Source organism: Sinocyclocheilus rhinocerous, unplaced genomic scaffold (genome assembly GCF_001515625.1).
Source record: "Sinocyclocheilus rhinocerous isolate Xijiao unplaced genomic scaffold, SAMN03320098_v1.1 scaffold5, whole genome shotgun sequence".
Lineage (NCBI taxonomy): Eukaryota > Metazoa > Chordata > Actinopteri > Cypriniformes > Cyprinidae > Sinocyclocheilus > Sinocyclocheilus rhinocerous.
Genome location: NW_015661874.1, coordinates 1,401,229 through 1,422,312, shown reverse-complemented (window position 1 = coordinate 1,422,312; position 21,084 = coordinate 1,401,229). Strand labels below are relative to the sequence as shown.

Sequence of the window (21,084 nt, the reverse complement as noted above, 5' to 3'; positions counted from 1 at the left end):
TAATTGAAAAAAAAATAGTCACACACAAGATCAGTAATCTTAAAAAGCCCCTATTATGTGTAGTGAAAGGTTCATATTTTGGTTTTGGGAGTCCCCAACAACAGGTTGACATGCATGCAAGGTCAAAAAACACTTTCATTATCTTATAATATGCATTTATTTTACCTTACTTGCTCAACGACTCCCAAACGATTCGTTTAACGATTCATTTTTCCAAACCCCTCCTTTGCGTGACGCTAATCTGCGGTGATTGGTCCGATTAGTCTCATTTTCATTTTATCATGCATGATAAAGCAGCGTTTGTGAGCTCAGTGCTGCTTTGTGTACAGCCTTACCGGGGAAACAGCTATTTTTACGCTCCAAAAGAGACACCTAGTGGCAAAGAATGAATTAGCATTTTCATTCAGACCAACGCAAAAAGACCAACAAGTGGGCGGGCTATATGCTAATGTTTAATTTTGACATCAACATGAAACGGCTTGGGATTCGTTTTTAAAAACGACTCGTTTCAATGATTCAGAGTCAACTCTTTGTTTTGAGAGACAATAACTTTATACACGGTGCACTTTCAGATTTAAAACTTGGCAGGATGTTTTCATTCACTTAGAGCTGTGTTACACACTGCATGAAAGGTAATTTTCAAAAATCCATAATAGGGGCACTTTAAAATTTTATTTGTTTTTTAAAAGCTGAAAATGAGAAACTATGTATTACATTAATGTATTTTTTATAAATTTTTCGTTAATTATTAGTCTTAAGTAAATACCAAAATAAAATGTTGACGTATACTAGATAATAAAACATCTAGTTGTTGTCTGTACAGTAAATTATTTCGTTTTTTGTTTCTTGTGGTCAGTCTCTTCAGGTGGAGAGAAGGTGTGCTGTATCTGTGATGCTCCACCTCTTAAAGAACCTCTTGTAAACTGCCTCAAATGTCGCCATGGTAATATGACAAATGAAAATGGTTACTCACATTGCATTTTTAATGCAAGTAATGTGTTACTCACATTGCATTTTTAATGCAAGTAATGTGTTACTCACATTGCATTTTTTTCTTGATCCATTGTTTCCCCAGGTTATCATCCAGAGTGCCACACACCGCCCATTGAACCTGAAGTTGACCCCAACAGCTGGATATGTCGCCAATGTGTCTTCGCAGTCGCAACAAAGGTTGTACCTCGCCTAAACCCTGAAATGAATATTTAGAAAAATGGACAAAATTGTCATTCAAGGTCTATTTCAAATCACACACAAGCTTTAATCTTGCTCTGAGATGTAATGGGTGTCAATGGCTTCCTGCACTTGACTGCGTATTTATTACATTGCAGCACTCTGCAGGTGATGGCGGTGGTAGAGCTGCGTTAAATGGGCCTGTGCTTTAATCCGTCTGTCAGCGCGCTCGTTTCACAGGCCTTACATGCTGATTTGAAGATAAAATCATATTCACCAACCCCCCCAGCAGGAAATATTAATGACTTCCTTCAGCGTGTCTTCTTCAAATTCAATCTTCAGATGAAATCGCTGTTAAATGTGCTTACATGACAGGAGATCACGTGTCACAGAGAGGTGAGATGCATTGGAATGACAAACTGTGTTCTGTCCTAGAGAGGGGGAGCGTTAAAAAGAGGACGTTTCGCACGGCTCATGCAGATCATGAAAGTGCGACTGCCCTATCAGCTGTCATCTTTAGACTGGGACCCGCAGCACTTGACCAACCAGCAGCAGTGTTACTGCTATTGTGCTGGACCAGGAGAGTGAGTCTAAATTATATCATTCTCACATGACTATGACGATGTTTAGAATGGAATATTAGAGTACTGCGACTGCACAATGTGCGATATAGGCTATACTGATTTGGACTACTATTTGGAAAAGTAGTGTGTGAAACAGTATGCAGTATGCAACATTTCAGTTTAAGTTATAGTTCTTCATCAGAACAGATTTTGAGAGATTTAGCATTGCATCACTTGCTCACCAATGGATCCTCTGCAGTGAATGGGTGCCGTCAGAATGAGAGTCCAAACAGCTGATAAAAACATCACAGTAATCCACACGACTCCAGTCCATCAGTTAATGTCTTGTGAAGTGAAAAGCTGTCTGTTTGTAAGAAACAAATTCATCATTAAGAAGTTTTCAACTTTAAACCTTTCTTTTTGGCAAAAATGTGAGTCCCCTATCCATAATATTGCTTTCTCCAGTAAAAAAAAAAGTCTTCTGGTCTGAATAAGGAAAGACATATGGAAAATAAAGCACAAATATACACGTTTACAAGCAAAAACAGTTCTAAACAAACATGTCAGTGGATTTTGATGTGATCGAACAACAGGAGATGAACTTTTCAAGAAGCGTTATTATGGATTATAGACTGGTATTTTAGTCAGAAGTAACGATTTAAAGTTAAAACACCTTAATGATGGATTTGTTTCTTACAAACACGCATCTTTTCACTTCACAAGATGTTAATTGATGGACTGGAGTGGTGTGGATTATTGTGATGTTTTTATCAGCTGTTTGGACTCTCATTCTGACGGCACCCATTCACTGCAGAGCATCCATTGGTGAGCAAGGGATGCAATGCTACATTTCTCCAAACATGATGGCCTCAGGGTGAGTAAATTTTCAGCAAATTTTAATTTTTAGGTCAACTATTCCTTTAATATTTTGAACTCATTTTTATTTTCATATTTTTCATTTTATTGTATTATATTTTCTATTTTGTTAAATGTTTTGTCACTTTTATTTCTCTCTGTGTGTGTGTGTGTGTGTGAGTGAGTGTGTGTGTGTGTGTGTGTGTGTGTGTGTTTTAATGTCTAGATAATTATTTAATAATTTTTTGTTCAGTTATAGTTTTATTTAGTTATAGTTTTAAGTTAAACAAAAAAAAATGATAATAATATTATTTAAATAAAATGTATATATATATTTAAAATAAAAAGTTATTTTATTTTTTAATCGATGGTTCAGTTTTAGTGTTAATAGTTTTAGTAAATTGTAATGACATTCAGACATTTGAAGTGTGTTTTAGGTGTCTAAATATTTTCTGGGTGAATTGTACTGTATATGCAGGAAATGTATTAAGTGGATTCTTTAAAAAGGAATTGCCCAACTAACAATTGTAACAATTATGCCTTCATTTTAGTTCAGAGTGAATTGTAACAATTATGCCTTAATTTTAGTTGAGAGTGATGTTTTTTCAGGAGTGAGTGTGTCTAAATTGAAGCATGTTGTTTTTGTCAGGTGGAATCTGAAGATGTTGCAGTGTGGGAGTTGTGGGCAGTGGTTTCATGAAGCTTGCACTCAGTGCCTGACCAAACCTCTTCTCTATGGAGACCGGTGAGGCTGATGCCGTTGTTAAGCACATGCTGTTGCTAAGCTAATTCTGTCTAAACCTTTTCATCTGCGTCTCCTCTTCACCTTTCAGTTTTTATCAGTTCCAGTGCTCAGTGTGCACAAATGGTCCAGAGACCATCCAGAGGCTTCCAATGACCTGGTAAGAGTGTTGCTTCTGTTCTGTTTGCCGGACTGCAGAACTGATCTGAAGAGCTGAATGTCGTTTCTGATGATCCTCATTCTGTTGGATTGCAGGGTAGATTTGGCCCATTTGGTGCTGTATCATCTCTCCCTGTGCTGCAAGCGGAAGTATTTTGATTTTGGTCATGAAATCATGTCTTTTGCAAATGAAAATTGGGAATCTTTGCTTCTTGGCACGGTAGGAAAATATACTAGTCAATAGCACAGGCACAGCTCAATTTAAAGTCATGAAACATGAAACACCAAATGCAACCCATTTTACTTTTGTTATCTGGCATATTTATGAATGAAACAGGATATCTACCAGAAAATGGTCAACAAAAATGTTTTTGTTCACTGAAATAAAGCTGACATAAAATATATTAGATGTATTAGATGGAAAATGTAAACTTAAAAAAACTAATAAAAATTAAGTACTAAAATTTCTGAAAAAATAAATAACAACAAAAATGTTTTTGTTCACTGAAATAAAGCTGACATAAAATAAAATATTAATATTAGATGGAAAATGTAAACTTAAAAAAACTAATAAAAATTAAGTACTAAAATTTCTGAAACTGAAATAAAAATAAATTAAAACTAAATCTAAATATTAAAAAATAACAAACATGACAAAATCACATAACAAAATTACTAAAACCTTACTAAGTTAAACTGAAAACTCATTCAAAAATATAAATGATAATTAAATAAAATAATTCACCTTTTTGTCCAATAAAACGTTTTCTATAATGAGGATTTTTTTTTTCTCCATAAATGATAAATGGCACCTGCCTCTGACTAACCATAGTAAGAAGCAAATCATGATTCATGGCTTTGACGTGAAGAATATTGACTAATATTAAGCACTTCAATACGTCCTTGTCTTTTCAATAAGAAATACTTCAACACAGGAAAGAAAACTGGTTTCATAAGGTTTTAAGGAAGTAAATAGGGTCAATTTTGATTTCGTGTTGACTTGAGTATTCCTGAGTGTAGTTTTGAATACTCTCTCTTGTAGTTTGTGGTCAATCTGAGCTCTTACCTTTCAAATGCATTTGTTACATGCTGCCTTTCATTCGACTCTATATTTTGGTCTCTCAGCTGTCAGACACACCGAGGCAAGACCGTTGCCAAAACCTGCTCAATGCTTTAAATTCCCACAAAGACAGGTGAGACATGGATTATGCTCTGAAAACTGCCGTTCTACTTGATTTCCATGTGGCAGCCCATAAGGATATATCACATATTTGCAATAATATCTGCAAAACCATTTCTGTAATTGCTTTACATTCTAAGTGACTCTGTGTGTGTGATTTCACTCTCTGCAAATAGTATTTTGATAGCTGAAGGTGGGTCTGTCTTTCAAAATAAATAATTTAAAGTCCATTTCCATTTTCTTTCTGTCAAGGTTTGTGGTTGATGCCGCTCGTACGCTAGCACTTAAATAACTGAATCGGATGTTTTAGTTGGCAAGTGTTGAGACGCCAGAAACAAATGAAAATCTGTCAATGGGCCCTGAAGAACAGCAGCTGAATACCAATCCAATCTGATTTCGATCTGTTGTATAGGTTTGTTTCGGGGAAGGAAATAAAGAAGAAGAAGTGTCTCTTTGGTCTTCAAGTTCGGGCTCCTCCCCCTCTGTCATCAGACCAATCACCTTTCATCGCCGAACAGCCAATCAACATCACCCACAGGAGAAGGTCAGAGACAGGAACACACCAAGATCTTTTGATATCAACATTAAATTCAGTTTGCAAACTATTTTAATTGTTTAATTGTAATCTGATGTATTTCTGAATAAAACGGTAAAAAGGGAATTATTGAGATTTTATTGGATCATGAAAAGTGGACGTCACATACAGTACAAAAATGAACACTTGTTGATAAAATGGGAAGAGGGATTTATGACATAAGCGAAAAACAAACATTTTTCGATTTTAGCTAAAAGATTATGAAGACTTATTAAAAAATAATATGAATAAAAACATTGTTTCAGGAAATATGGACAAGATTTATTTCATGTTGAATTCACACAAGGCAGAAGTAACTTCAAAGAAATGAAAATTATTCCTATTAATATTATTAACTGACCTTCATGACATTCCAAATATGAAAAAGACAAGCAGATTTTTTAAATAAACTTTAGGCAGCTTTTTTTTTCATTTCATTGTTTATTGTATAGCATGTTTGCCAAGCTAAAAAAAAAACAGTACACAAAAACACCACTAGTATGAACCAGTATGATAGAAATTTTTAGTCATTCATATTTTTAATAATACAATTTTAATATTTACTTTAAAATGTAAAAAATACATTTTAATTGGATTTGATGTTGAAATCAATGTGTTGATTAGAGTCCCAAGTGGCATGTTAACAGTTCAGCATCAATGCACATCATAAATATACATCAGTATACAATATACATACATATACAATAAACAATATACATCAATAAATATATGTATAGTGGCTTTTTGATTTAAAGGGTAATGGCACCAGAAAAGCATTATTAATGCCTATACTTCAACAAGATGCAGTTACATAAAAAAAATTCTCATCCATCTTATTTTAAATACAATTTGTGTTATTGTTTTGCATTTGCTTTTTTGTCCTTTTATTTTTAATTTTATAAAAACTATTATTTTAAAAATCTAATAAATTTAATTGGATTTGATGTTGAAGTCAATTGTTGTCTTCTCTCCAGCCCCTCGTCACTGCCCTACCAGCGGAGAGCGGTGGGTCCGGAGGCCCGTAAATCAAAGCGTCGGGTCACTGAGACACAGGTCAGTGTGTCTGTCTTTAACAGCAGCAATCAAAAGATGGTTGGCAGAGGCCAAGCCCCCTCTGCATCTGTAATGAGACTCCCTCATTCATCACAGACACCTAGCATCACCTTTTGGGTTTGTTTTTCTCCTCATATTCATTTGACTTATTTTTTGCAACATGCTACGCTGAGTCAACAAGGCCTGTCTACCCTTGCAAGTCAACGATTGCATGAACCCATTTAGAGAAGGGTTTGCTATATAAAAAATAGGGATGTCAGTGTTAACGCGTTAATGCATGCGACTAATTTTAAAAAATCCTTAACACATTAAAATAATTTAATGCAATACTGAAAATTACTAAAGCCCAACTGTGCACAAATGTATCAATTATATGAACTTTTTATATCACTCGGTTCTTTGGTGTCCTTTTGGAGTCTCCAAGTGTACTTTTTTGAAAAGACATCTAAATTTATCTTGAAATAAACTTGTAGAAATACAGTTTTGTGAGAATCACCCATCAGTCTTTTGATTTACTTTGCTGGATATATTACATAATGACAAAATAAACATGTATGAATTAATGAATGAATGAACATGTTAAACGAGAAAAATGGTATATGCTTAATTTCATGATAAGTGTGCAATTAATCACGATTAATCACACAAAAAGGGTGTAATTAAACCAGTTAAAATTTTTTATTTATTAACAGCCCTAATTAAAAAAACTAAAGTCCAAGTGGCACGTCAAAGGTTCAGCATTAATATAGCTTCTGGATATTAAGGGTCACGGCACCAGAAAAGCCTGTCAACATGAATAATGTCTACACTTCAAGAAGACGCGGAGTTATATATATATATATATATATATACACAACATTTACTTGTGCTGTAAGCATGCAAACAACTTGAATGTTCCACCAGTAAATGTGGAAAGATTTAAAAATTTTTGATGTTGTGTTTTTATCATGTCTTGAGTCATAGTATTTATTTTATGATGTTTTTCCTTTTTTATTGAGAAACTAATGAAATAAGTACGGTGGCCGAGAAGTGCAGAGCAAATCACAATTCTGAAAACAAAATAACAAATTACAAACGCAAATGCAAGTTTAAAAAACAAAATAAAAATTCAGAAAGCACAACAACAATTCAGAAAACATTATAACAAGTCAGAAAACGATCGAACCCGGGTCGATCGCGTCAAAAAGCCAATGGCACGCACTTCTCCATTGGAGCTGATGACTTACAGCCACTTTTAACTAAATGTAAATAGACACCCCGTATTTTTTATTCCAGAGTAAGGGCAATTCATACAATACATTTAAACTGAGCTACTTTAATACCATCTCCGAACTTTCTACCACGACTCTGCTGTTCTTCGGCTGGTTCTTCCCTGTATACGTTGATTGACAGATGTCTCGTCCAGTCAGCGGTGAGTAATCCCAAACCAATGGCGCTGTCTCAAACTATACCTACCTTTTCCGGTTTGTCTGATTTGTCGTTGTGTTTTCTGACTTGTAAATTTGTTTTCGGATTTGTCGTTGCGGTTTCTGACTTGTTATTTTGTTTTCGAATTTGTCATTGTGTTTTCTGACTTGTTATTTTGTTTTCGAATTTGTCATTGTGTTTTGCAACTTCCTCAACTGTAAGTCGCTTTGGATAAAAGCGTCTGCCAAATGAATATATGGTTAGCACTGCACAGGTTTTCCCTCATCCATTTTAAGTAAAATTTTTCATTTGTGTTATTGTTTTGCAATTACTTCTTTATTTTATTTTATTATGCTATTTTATGTTGTTTTTTTTATATATATTTTTTTTCATTTGTGTTATTGTTTTGCAATTACTTCTTTATTTTGTTTTATTATGTTTTATTGTTTATATGCTTATTGTTTTTTTTTTTTTTTTAATACAACATTTTACATTTGTTTTATTGTTTTGCAGTTGCTTTTTTAATTTAATCTTATGTTATTGACTGCTGTTTCTTTTAGTGTGGTAAGCACATTTTTAAATTTGTATAAGTTGCTACACATCTATTTATAATGGTTCTCTTCTCAAAGGAGAATTTTTTTGTTTGTTTGTTTGTTTGTTTTTTGCATGCAAATTGCTGTAGTTATGACATTTACCAGTAGGGGCTACCTGCCAAAACTAACTAGCCCAACCTTTCGCAATTAATGTGATCGTTCATTACCATAATTTCCAAGTGGTTGAGAACTGCTATCTCTAGTTTTGAGCTGCTGTGTCAAACTGCTATTGTCAATTGACTTTTGTAGTAATATGTGCCTCAGCTCTGAACTTTTATAAAGAATATCTCTTTGGATTTGAGACTTTAGTCTTTGCAACTTTACAGATCTTCTTTATGCACCAAGAGCTTGTAACACTCCAAAGAGAAAGGAAAAATTGAAATCGCATCATATGACCCCTTTAAGAACAAGAGTTGGGGAGGCGTCTCAATTTTTTAAAATAATTTTCAAGTGCATTTTCATAAATGCATTTCGGCATTTATGTCATTTACAGACTTCGTTTTATTGAAGTGAGAATGAACCTTCTGTTCTGATCAGATTTTTTTTTACAGTTTTTATAGATTGTTTAGCTTTTTTTGTCATTTGTTATTCACTGTATCTATAGTACTATGTGTTGAAAAATGAAAGTTCTGTCATTTTTTAATCACCCTCATGTAACTTTATTTCTTCCATATACAAAAAGTGATTTTTTAAAAAAGAATATCCTGGTGGTTATGCCCTTTAAGCTTATATTTTTATTAATATAACTGTTGATCATGTCTTTTTAGACTTGTCCAACAGGAGATGTGACAAATGCTATTGACCTGGTGCCATGTTGCCACGGTTACGTCGATGGAACAAACCTGTATAACCCTAGAAAACAAGAGGAGGAGATGAATTTGGGGTCTGTAGCATGTTAAAGTCAACTTTGAACTGCAATGAAATTCACACCATGAACCTTAATTGCATTTAATTTATTTTAAAAAGTCTTTATGTATTACAGTTCACCCCCCAAGAGAATGTATGCGCTCTATCACCCTTCATGCAACGGATCTCAGGACCTGTCTAGAACTCTGCATCATTACAGGTCTGTGAATAAAGAATACATTGAAATGCATCTATTTAATGCTGAAAATGAAAAATCTAAATTTGAATGCAAATGCAAATTTTTCAGAACTGAACATTACTGAAGATTATCAGTAAATATTAGTGCTGTCATACGATTAATGGCGATTAAAGGCAGAGTAAGTGATTTTTCAAAAACACTTTAGAAAACTGATTCGGGCCAAATCGCAAAACAAACTTGTAGCCAATCAGCAATAAGGGGCGTGTCTACTCGTGATGTGGAGGAGAGCGGCTTCTACTAAATACTGAGCATTTTTCAGTTTTTCTTTTTTAATAAATTTGCAAAAATGTCAACAATTCTGTGTTTTTCTGTCAATATGGGGTGCTGTGTGTACATTAATGAGGAAAAAAAATTAACTTAAATGATTTTAGCAAATGGCTGCAATATAACAAAGAGTGAAAAATTTAAGGGGGTCTGAATACTTTCCGTACCCACTGTATGTGTGTGTACTGTGTACATTTATTTTGTATATATAAAGACACACAAATACAGTATATATTTTGAAAATCTTTACATGTATTTACATGTTTATATTTATATTCATATAATTTATATTATATAACATATATTTAATATATAAATATAACATATTTTTCTTAAATATATACATGCATGTGTTTGTATTTATATATACATAATAAATATACACAGTACACACACATATAATATGAAAACAAAAACGTTTATTTTGGATGCGATTAATCACGATTAATCGTTTGACAGCACTAGTAAATATTGACTTAAATTTTGGTTTGTTTCTCACACAAAGTTGTCATATGGCTTTAGACTTGGAATAGTATTCAAGTCCTATGGGCTACTTCTATGGTACTTTCATTGTTTTTTATTATTATTATTAATATTATTATTTTTAAATATTTATGTTTTTTTCACTGCTTACTACACTACACTGCAAACAATACCCAGTACAAGTATCTAAATATTCTTTAGTCAGATCACATATTAAGTCTCAAGCATAAACTCACTTAATTTTATACATTTTTCAGAAACAAAACAATATCTTGTATCATTTTGCTTTTTAAGTAAATGCATGTTTACAAAAATACCAAGTAAGAAAATAATTTTTTGCAGTGTACTGTATAAAGATGCATTTGGGTGAACTGTTCCTTCAGATTGAGTTCTTTTTGCATGTCTAATTTGTTGTCTTCAGTGCAGAGGACCCTTGTCGACTTCCAGCCCCCTGCCTTCCATTCTCTCTGACCTCGGCTCACCCAACCGGACAGCGCTATGAAAGCTGCCCGTCTCTCTTCCTGCATGACGTGCCACCCTACCCCAGTACAGTCGGCATGGGGGGGCCCACGCCGATGGGGTGGGGGGGAAGCGACTCCGTCAGGATCCTGGCCAGACGCATAACGCCGGACGGAAAAGTCCAGTACCTAGTGGAATGGGGAAATGTGAACGTGTACTGAGAACCTGTGTGCGACAGAGAAAGAGGAAAGGGCTAGAGACATCAAGATGCATCATTAGGGTTTGCATGGTTACGAGCAGAGGTGTGAAAGCATCAATGAGCAGGTGGGTGTTCTGCGGTCGGGAGAAGAAAACCACATCGAGCAAATCCAGGTTGAGCTACACAGCAGCTTCACTCTGAGATTATACTGTTAAATCTCTTACTCGTTCTTTTACAGTGTCTCCTATATTTTGAATACTGTTAGAAAACGCCTTTAGAATGCCTTGAACTTTATTATCATGATTTGTATAAACTATTCATCACCATCACTTGTTGTTCATGTACACATAGCGGTCAGAAATTTCAGGAAAGCTTCATCATGCGGTCACATCAATAATTGTAATATTTTAATGACAGGGAAATGAGTGCTCCTCTAAAAATAGTCATTAAAGAACTATTCCAGGTTTAGTCCAAGTTAAACTCAGTAGACGGCAATTGTGGCATATTGTTAATTACTAAAAAATGATTTCCACTTCCAAAAATGTGGGTTACACTTGAAGGAGGCCGATCTGTTAATGTTACAATGCTTGTAGTTTACTAATTTATTTTCTACAAATTGACCCTGTTAATTCCATTGTAAATTCTTCAAAATAATCTTGATATTTGCAACTTTTTTATTTATTTATATATTTATTTGTTTATTTAAGAAAATGAGGGACTAAGATTATGCTAGAAATGCTGTTGAACTTTTACAGAACCCTGGAATATTCCTTCAATAGCAAGCAGGCAAGAAACTTTTCATGATGGGTGGCAAACAAAACATCCAGAATGCAGCTAATACCCATTGTTAAACATCAAGAGATCATTTTTAAGTAATAATGAAAAATTATAATAGTTTCTCAGCATATGCTATTCAGAGGAGGAATTAAAATGAATATCAGACTGTTCTAAAATCTTTGAACCCTGTTAAAATCACTAACTTATGGAAGCCTATTTCTGACACATAAGAAAAAAAAGTGCTTTGGTATATCAAAATTATGAAATCAAACGTCAAATTGAAATTATGACAAAATGTCATATTTATGAGATGTAATAATTATGACATACTGTAATAATATGACATAAAAAGTACAAATTATGATGACCTACCTATTATGACCTAGTCATAACTGACAAAAAGTCAAAATTATGAGATGTTCATAATTATGGCAAAAGTCATAGTTATGACATAAAAAGTCAAGTCAAAATTATGACATAAAAAGTCATATTTATGAGATAAAAAGTAAAAAAAAAAAAAAATATGACCTACCATGTCATAATTGGCAAAATTTTATGACAAAAGTCATAACGGCATAAAAAGTCAAAATTATGAGTCTAAATCTTTGAAATAATTCTGATTTTTTTTTTCTTTCATAATTTTGACTTCCTATGTCATATCTGCATGTTATCATTTTTTTTGTTGTAATTATGACTTGTCCTTATAAATGATTTTTTTATGTCAGTTTTGACTTTTCATTTTATAAATATGACTTAAAATGTCAAAATGTCATCCTTTTATGTCATAATTGTGATCTACCAAAGCATGTGTTTTTTTCTTACTGTTTGTGGATTTCCATAGTAACTCAAATAGGTTATTGCTTATTGTTTTTTTTTTTTAAAGTGCAGCATCAGAAATATGATTCAAGATGGCAGAAACTGAAAACATTAATCAGGTCCGTTACAGATTACATGCAGACCATTCTACCTGAATAAAAGCGTGAGGCTGTTAGTCCTTACGTGAAGCTCATTTCATCAGTGAATGATAATGAATGTATTGTGTGTGGTTTTTTAATCCATGGTACGTACTTGTTAGGTCATAGATGGACTAATTTCACGTCAGGGTGACAAGAATTAGCAGACTGTAGTCTTTTTTATAGTCAAGTCAAAGTTTAATTTGATGTATTCTTTGACGTTTTTTGTCAGATTATGTTTATATGTACTCTAGGTTAACACCTAAAATGTAAACAAACAATAAAAAGGTATCATTATGTTGTATAAAAGTTTCACTTGTCCAATTCCTCTACCCACAGATTTAGAGGACTTTTTTTTTTTAATGTTGTATTAAATATCTTTTCCAGTAAATGATAACAACAGAGCATATGAACATACACACATCTCATCATTTCTTCATTTGGACACTCTAGGAACCTCCACATGAATTAGACTATTTCTGCCGTTTTGATGAAGAAATAATGTCAGAATAGCAATGTTTTGTCAAGAACAAAGCAATACTGAGGTACAAAAACTTTAAGAACAATTTCTTATGTCTGGTCAAAAAGAGTCAAACTGTGTGTCAGACATGAGGAATTTGACTTTTGTCTTTGACTAACTTTCTTTTATATTTTTTAAAAGATTGTGTATGTGTGAGTGAGTGAGTGAGTGAGAGTGAAAGTGAGAGAGAGAGAGAGAGAGAGTGTGTGTGTGCTTGTGTTCAATGTTGTGACCACCAGGTGGCAGCCGTGTACGAGCATTGAACGCCCACCTACCTAACATGTGAGAACTCTTATGACAGTCCAGGAAATTTCGTTATAATGCTTCTGAGAAGTTAAAACGTGTCATATTATGTTTTATAAGGACTGTCATCTATTTTGAGAAGTAACATAACAGTAGACAGCAGGATTGACATAGTTAAGAGTTTACTCTGTCTGCGTTGAACGCCATTTTGGCTCCAGTTGCCTTGACAGCAGGCCTCACTTTATGGCTCTGTGGAGAATCTTGAGAGAAGTAAATTTGCATTATTTGTTCATATCTGTACTGTTGTGTAAACTCGGAAATGTTGTAATTAGAATGTGCACATGATTGACCAAGCCTGGTCGTGTTTAACAGTGGGAAACTAGTTATGGTGTTGCAGGGGGCGTGTCTACATGAAAGATGGCGGGAAACAAGTCTGCATGGAACCTATGACTGTGTGATTTCAGCAATCTTATAAGATCATTATCACTCTGTGTGACATGGATCTGATAAACTTGGGTACGACATGTATGCAGACTGTAAGATGATGATGACACTAGTGATGCAAGTTACTATTGAAGAATAAAACGTCATCAGCATACGCTATAGTGGTGAACAAAAAGAGCATGACGAATCACAGTTTGGCAGTTTTTACTTTTTATGTGTGCCGAAAAAAAAAGGAAGCTGCAAGAGAGGAAGGGAAAAGAATTTGAGCTAAGAAGTTTTAGGTTTTAGCGCCATGTCGCGTTGATCAACAGGCCATTTCATGTTGCAATTTTATTGGCTGGTCAGTAGACGTAGGTCGTTGCAGCAAAACACACTGTGCATGATCATGCTGAATTTCTGAAATTATAGCAGGCTGTCTTTGTTCGCAAGACCTTTTTGAACCTTTCTCACTGTACGACATAGGACCACCGTTTTTGGAGCCGCGATCACAGAAATCGCCACGGTTGTTTAACGATGCCAATCTTTCGTTTTTTTTGTAAGTTCAAATGCATTTTTTTTACCATGTCAATAAAGAGAAATGTAATAGTAACTTTATGTTTAGATATAATTTAAAATTAACGAAAATTTAAATGAAAGAAGCTGAATGGCAGCATAACACCATTGTCATTGTAATATATATATACAAACACATACATATATATAATCCTGGAATGATACTACAACTCGAACCCTCTCAGCTTCCTGCTTTCCATATTTGGAACATGCAGAATGATTGACAGGCAGAGAGTGACTCAAAGTCTTCTGATTGGCTAAATGAAGTCTTCCCATAATGCTTACAGCAGCAGTTTTTAGTTTTTTAGATGCAACTGAATGCATCTAAAATTTAAAAGGCAGCAATATATTTTCATGTATGAAGATCCAATACTTTGAAAAATTAACTATTAACGTTTTCTACTCATTATAATACAGCACTGTTAGATGTATTGTTTATATATTGATTTTTTTAAAAACATTTTACATTACATTTTGATTTATTTAATCACATTTTGATTTATTTATTTGTATTAATTTCTTTTTTTACACTTTTTTTTTTCCCAAACCTTTTCCACAGATCCCAGTTTGGCACATTTAAGACGTTTGAGGTTATTTAAATGAAAAAAATAAATTTAAAAAATCTTATTTTTACATTTTCTGAAGAAATTTTGAGTGATTCATTGTTGTATAAAACCCACCGACTGCGGTTGGTTGCATGTTGCTTTCTGGTTGCAAAGTTGTTCTTGGTGGTTGCTAGGGCATTACTAGATGGTTCCTTGCTGACTCAAGTCGAAAGATTCCTCCCCTCTCTGCAATATTCTGGTATCAGATATGGATCATTCCTCCTTCACTGCAGGTCTAGGACTTTTTCGAACATTTTTCAACTAAAAATCATGAGGCTGATCACCTTAAAGTAAAGTAAAAGCATGTATTTTCAACAAGCTGCATTATTTGAGGAATCATTCATGCCTGCTTTATTCAAATCCCACTAAGCCTATGAGCAATAGGCTAGTAATAGTGATAGGCCTACTTTGCCTTAGCTAATGTATATAGGCCTACTGTACAATTAAAGGAAAGCACTGAAAGTGGAGTTTTAATATTTAGCTAGTCTGTAGTTTGAGTTTGGTTTAAAAAAAAAATAATATAAAAAAAGTTTATATTTGAGGTTAAATTCTGTAAGATTTCACATCGAGGTTCAAATGAACTGTCCACTCATTGTGTAACTTGAGAATCAACAGCGATGGCATCATAGAGATGCATACCATAATACTCTGATGCACATCACCGTGATTACCATATCCGTATTCGGTGGTATTTAATAGTCATGTGACTCTATAGGGGAATTATATCACATCACATTAACAGACATACACACAGTGCATTTAGGTCGATCTACACTGGTAAACGCGCACACACATACACGCGCGCGCGCTCTCCCTTCACCGCCCCCTTCTCTCTCGGTCTCTCTCTCTCTCTCTCCCTTCGTTTTCCTCTTCTTCATCACTCTTGTTTTGCGCGTGTGTGGTATGTGATGTGATACACGGGCTGTAATCATTCCAATGGCTCTCGTCGACCATGGACGATGATTTTGTCTCGGTTTTTCCATTTCACGGGAATGAATATCGCTCCAGCATCGACGCAGTCCATGAGCACAAGGGGGTTTTCGCTTCTTTTGACTGTTGAAGGATATTTTTGCATGTCGAGAGACTGAAGAGACACGGAGAACACGTTCAATGCCGTTGGAACATGTCATATGTTCCCTTTCAAGGTAAGAGGGCTGATGGAGTTCTGCTGCATCCCCCGTGTTCCTCCCTCAGCGTCCTCCTGCGCTAGAGTACCACTGATGCTGCTGCTGCTGCTGATGCTGATGCTCTCAGTGATGCAGGTGGAGGACTGCTGTCATTTTATCGGGCTGTAATCATTCCAATGGCTCTCGTCGACCATGGACGATGATTTTGTTTCGGTTTTTCCATTCGCATCACGGGAATATCGCTCCAGCATCGACGCAGTCCATGAGCACAAGGGGGTTTTCGCTTCTTTTGACTGTTGAAGGATATTTTTGCATGTCGAGAGACTGAAGAGACACGGAGAACACGTTCAATGCCGTTGGAACATGTCATATGTTCCCTTTCAAGGTAAGAGGGCTGATGGAGTTCTGCTGCATCCCCCGTGTTCCTCCCTCAGCGTCCTCCTGCGCTAGAGTACCACTGATGCTGCTGCTGCTGCTGATGCTGATGCTCTCAGTGATGCAGGTGGAGGACTGCTGTCATTTTATCACTCCAAGTCCACACACTTTCTGTGTGCTCGTGAGGGAAAGAGACCCTTCTGCCCCCGTTTTACAATCGGTTTAAGAACCTGCAAACCGTGCAGGGTCTCTATTGCAAGTCCATCCCACTGCATGGAAGCTCACTGGCTAGAGGAATTATCTCTCTCCAATAGTGTGTGTGTGTGTGTGTGTGTGTGTGTGTGTGTGTGTAAGAGAGAGAGAGAGAGATTGCTCAGTACGAGAAATATCCTTTCATTTGGATACTTTTTGCGTCTGTGCTCTGAGTTTTGTGAAGTAGTTGACTGGGAGATGCCACTGCTTTGAAGGGAATTAGTTTAAAGCCATTGCTTCCGTTTGCAACGGTGCATCTGTATCTAATCCGCAATAGAAGGCGCATCAATACTTCAACAGTCACTTAATAGTTTTTAAATCGTGTACTGCTGTTTTATACACTTGAGTGAGGGGCACTGACTATCCATTCATCATTTTTTATTCATTTAATATTAAAAGGCGCTTAAGTGGTTTTGCATTTTGATATTTTATGAGGAGAGAACTTAATATTTTTGAATAATGTCAGTTCAGCTCTTGAATATGAGCGCAGTAGGTTATGCTATTGCATAATGTTATTGAGGACAGCATAAATGGTCGCTTTGAACACTTATATATGATGTGATGAAAAAGTGAAAGATGACTAACTGGGTTAAGTAACTTGACCTCTGTCAGTTCAAAGTCATTTTTGAAAAGTTTGAAAAGTGATTTTTAAGAATGCATGTGCCTGATTTCCACCTAATTTGTTTTAAATTTGTTTAGCAAAGAAACTTTCCTAATATATATATTTTTTCTTTCCTCCTGATGTTTGTTCCATTTGGTAGAATAATTGTTTTGGAGTTGTTGGAACACTTTCAACAATAGGCCCAGTGCCGTATACAATTTTTGACAGGAATAAAAACTAGGCTGTAAAAGTACGGGCGTTCAATGGATTGTAGGCTGTTTTTTGACAACATGCCGAGTGTTCAACTGATTAAACGTATTAACAAAAAACAAAAACAAAAAAAAATAAATTATGTGAAATTGTATGAAAATTAGGTGATTTAGGTCCTTTACAGTGTGTGCCATTGTAAAGATCAATCCCTCATAGCCTCTTTCTGCGGTGTTAAATTCAATATGGCGTCTCAGACTAACTGTGCTAACAGTCTCATCGTGTGAAAATAATACTATAATGCTGACTTCAATACGTTTGTTGTCTGTTATTAATGTCCACAAACATTTTGAAGTGTGTCACTGCATTTTCACAATATGGTCAATATGTAGTTTTGCTGTAAAGACTATCATGGACTCTGTTGGTGTCTTGCTGGTTCTTCATTGGTGGAGAAGGAACACCAGTTTAGTCTCATGTAGCCAGAAACTGACCAGCTAAATATTTCGTTTTGTTGTGCTTTTAAGGTGGAGGTTTACAATACATACATATGTTTTTAAAACAAAAAAGTATATCAAATAATGGTGCTGTAGTCTTTACAAACGGAAAATTTGTATTGACTGGAATGAAAACTGGAAAATACAGCTCTCTACATGTGCACTATTTCCAGGTGGACTGTTAAACAACCTTTATGTCCATAAGCAATGGCGTTTTTGCTGGATTGAGGAAGTTCTTTCCAGTTTCGTGTGTAATATGCATCAGGCATTGAGTAAAGAGAAAAAAAAGTGGCGTGACATGTGGCCAAGTATGGTGACCCATACTCGGAATTAGTGCTCTGCATTTATCCCATCCAAAGTGCACACACACAGCAGTGAACACACACACACACCGTGAACACACACCCGGAGCAGTCAGAAGCAGACTGTAAGTGAGACTAGTGAAGTTCAACAAACTTTTATTTGCGTATTTGCATTCTCATTAGCATAGTCATGATATTGGGCAGAGACCTCATGAAAAAACACTGCAGATGTAGAGCTTACTATGCAATTTTCTCATTATTGACATTTCAAGCTCTTTGATTTCTCTTTCAGGACTGTTTCAGCTACTTTACTCATATTTACTAATATGATTTCCGTAGAATTTGGGATTAGCATGTTGCTAAGATAACTACGCAATACTCGAATAAGCACAACATTACACAGCGCACTAAATTATTGGATTTAATAGTCCATTCCAATTAGATTCTGCATTGTTCTTCAGTATTGAATGAAGTACTACAATATAAGTATCAAGATGATGCCTTAAAATGCAGGATAGGTCACTATTTTTTGGAACAGAGCTTCTGACTCATTTTGGCTGCAGCAGAGCAGAATAAATCAAGTTCACTGTACTCTGGGGTTTTAATATTCACTCTAGGACCACATAAGAAGCCTGCAAGAATCAAGCAAATATTCCCTTATAAAGCCAACCTTATAGTAATTTAATTATACTCAAATGTTTAGCCTTCAGGATGACTTAACAGGCTTCTGTTGAAATGATGGTCTCCCCATTTTGATTGGTTTTTAACTATTCATGTTGCCAGAGGGTCATTTAGGGCCAGAAAACTTAAAGGCAGAATAGAACCAATGATACTGCATTCGACAGTCATTTTCAGTGGTAAAGTTTTTAATGAAGGGGTTTATAGTAAATGTATGAGGCTGTTCAAGTGTTTGGGGTCAATAAGATTTTCTTTTCTTAATAATAGGAAAAATATATATTTTATAATATAAAATTCAGCTTTGATATAGTTATATTAAATTGTAATAATATTTCACAATATTACTGTTTTTACTGTATTTTCATCAAAAAAATGCAGCCTTGGTGAGAATAAGAGACTTCTTTCAAAAACATTTTAAAAAGACATGCCTATAAACATTACGTGATAAATTAGTGGTATTTTATAAGAATCTTGCATTTAAAACGGTGAAAAGTGAAACTACTTTATCAATGCTCTGCACATTGTAATGAGAATAAATGCAGTGAACGAAACATAATTAGTGTTTTTTGCTAAGGCAAGCATCATTTTTATTGTTGCTCATACTCAGGGATAGGGATTTGAACAAACCTCTGCCCTTATTAAACTAAACTCATCCTGTGGTCATGAGATTGTTGAGAAGAGGTGTGCTATTACTTTTGTGATGTGCGATCACTGACGTGCAGTTTTTACCCATAGTCTATAGACCATATTTAGGAACCTAGAATATCATAGAGGAGGTGCAACCATATAATAATGTGCTAAAAACACTCAGAACATGTTAGCAACTGCATAGAAGCGACGTGGCAACCACCCACAACAGCCTGGCATTGTGGCGTGACTTTTGCATTGGTAAGCACCACTTACATTTTGCTCAGAAAATGTAAAAATAGTTGTTTGCATTGTTTTAGTATAGTTAAGAGAAGAATGAAACTGCATCCTGATGCCTTTTATTCTTGTAAACTCCCTGTCAACAGCGTTTCTCTATGAATCAGATGTCATTGCATTATGTTGTGTTAACCTGTTATCACACTTTCCCCCTCTTTACCAGCGTTAAGGAAGCTATTTTGAAACTGTACAGTAGAATGCCAAGCTACAAACTAGTTTAATACTGTCTAAACTGTAGTTTAGTACAGTCAAACCACTCTTTTAAATAAAGTGGCTGCACTGTGTTGCTAACAAGAACTATTTAACCTTTAAGGGAACAATATCGTTTTAAATTCAAAAGATTATTTTAATACTTTTATTCAGATTTTAAAATGTTCTAATTGCTGAATTTCATTTAATTGGCACAAAAACATCTACATATATAAACTAGGCTGATTGCATTAAATTGAACCACAATGTACACTTTTAAAAATAAAGGTTCCAAAAGTGAGTTTTTGCAGGGTTGCAATAGAAGAAGTATTTTGGATTCCTCAAAGAACCTTAATGTGAACAGATCTTAAAACAGCCATTTTTTTCCTTAGTGTGAAGAACATTTTTATATTCTAGAAACATTTTGTGCAATGGAAATGTTCTATGGATGACTGCCAAGAAAGAACCTGTATTTTTAAGAGTGTAACTGCTAGGATTAGACAACAGGATTTTATTTAACTGAAATGAACACAAACAGTATCATTTAATTAAATATTTCACTTCAGAAGAGAAGATGCGGGAGTTATGTTTGATGCAGTGAATCTCTTATTTAGGTGAACCATCCTAAGCGAACTGATTCACTAAAAGGAATCAGATTTTCTAATGCTGCATATGACATACTTGTGAAAAATCTAGCTTGTTTATAGAAAAACTGGACTATTATGAAACCAGCTAAGCTACATTCCTAAAAATAAAGGTTCCAAAAGGTTGTTTCCGCAATGTTACCATAGAAGAGCCATTCGTGGTTCCCCAGAGAACCGTTCACTATACTGTAAAAAATGATTGTGATTTTAACAGTAAAAGACTGTAAAAATGCTACAGTAAAAACCTGTTAACTGGTTAACAGTAAGTTTCCATACTATATACGGTGAATAAATGTAATTACATTTAATGTGATTTTACAGTAAAATACTGTTAAAAATATGGTTTTTGGAAGTGAAAAAGAAAAAGTAATTGTATAATTTACAGTGAAAA

At 34.8% G+C, this 21,084-nt stretch overlaps 2 protein-coding genes across 10 annotated transcripts in view; both read left to right on the top strand.

The window, feature by feature from the left end:
• phf1 (PHD finger protein 1) overlaps positions 1–11,366 on the top strand; it is a 14,812-nt gene extending 3,446 nt beyond the window's left edge. Inside the window, exons 4-15 of one of the 2 annotated variants that reach the window (XM_016536352.1) lie at positions 857–943; positions 1,076–1,170; positions 1,606–1,754; positions 3,238–3,333; positions 3,422–3,490; positions 3,586–3,709; positions 4,615–4,682; positions 5,082–5,213; positions 6,218–6,296; positions 9,064–9,179; positions 9,279–9,362; positions 10,570–11,366. In XM_016536352.1, the coding sequence (XP_016391838.1) occupies positions 857–943; positions 1,076–1,170; positions 1,606–1,754; positions 3,238–3,333; positions 3,422–3,490; positions 3,586–3,709; positions 4,615–4,682; positions 5,082–5,213; positions 6,218–6,296; positions 9,064–9,179; positions 9,279–9,362; positions 10,570–10,828 (1,358 nt within the window). In that variant the 3' untranslated portion in view covers positions 10,829–11,366. The remainder of the gene's footprint in view (positions 1–856; positions 944–1,075; positions 1,171–1,605; positions 1,755–3,237; positions 3,334–3,421; positions 3,491–3,585; positions 3,710–4,614; positions 4,683–5,081; positions 5,214–6,217; positions 6,297–9,063; positions 9,180–9,278; positions 9,363–10,569) is intronic. The other variant, XM_016536353.1, reaches the window with a different exon arrangement.
• Positions 11,367–16,194: 4,828 nt separating this feature from the next.
• Positions 16,195–21,084, top strand: part of syngap1b (synaptic Ras GTPase activating protein 1b) — a 138,011-nt gene continuing 133,121 nt past the window's right edge. For all 8 annotated transcript variants that reach the window (XR_001638290.1, XM_016536335.1, XM_016536337.1 and 5 more), the window contains exon 1: positions 16,195–16,412. Coding sequence is in view for 7 of the 8 variants with exons in the window: in XM_016536335.1 (XP_016391821.1) it covers positions 16,391–16,412 (22 nt within the window). In the remaining variant the exon portion in view is untranslated. The remainder of the gene's footprint in view (positions 16,413–21,084) is intronic.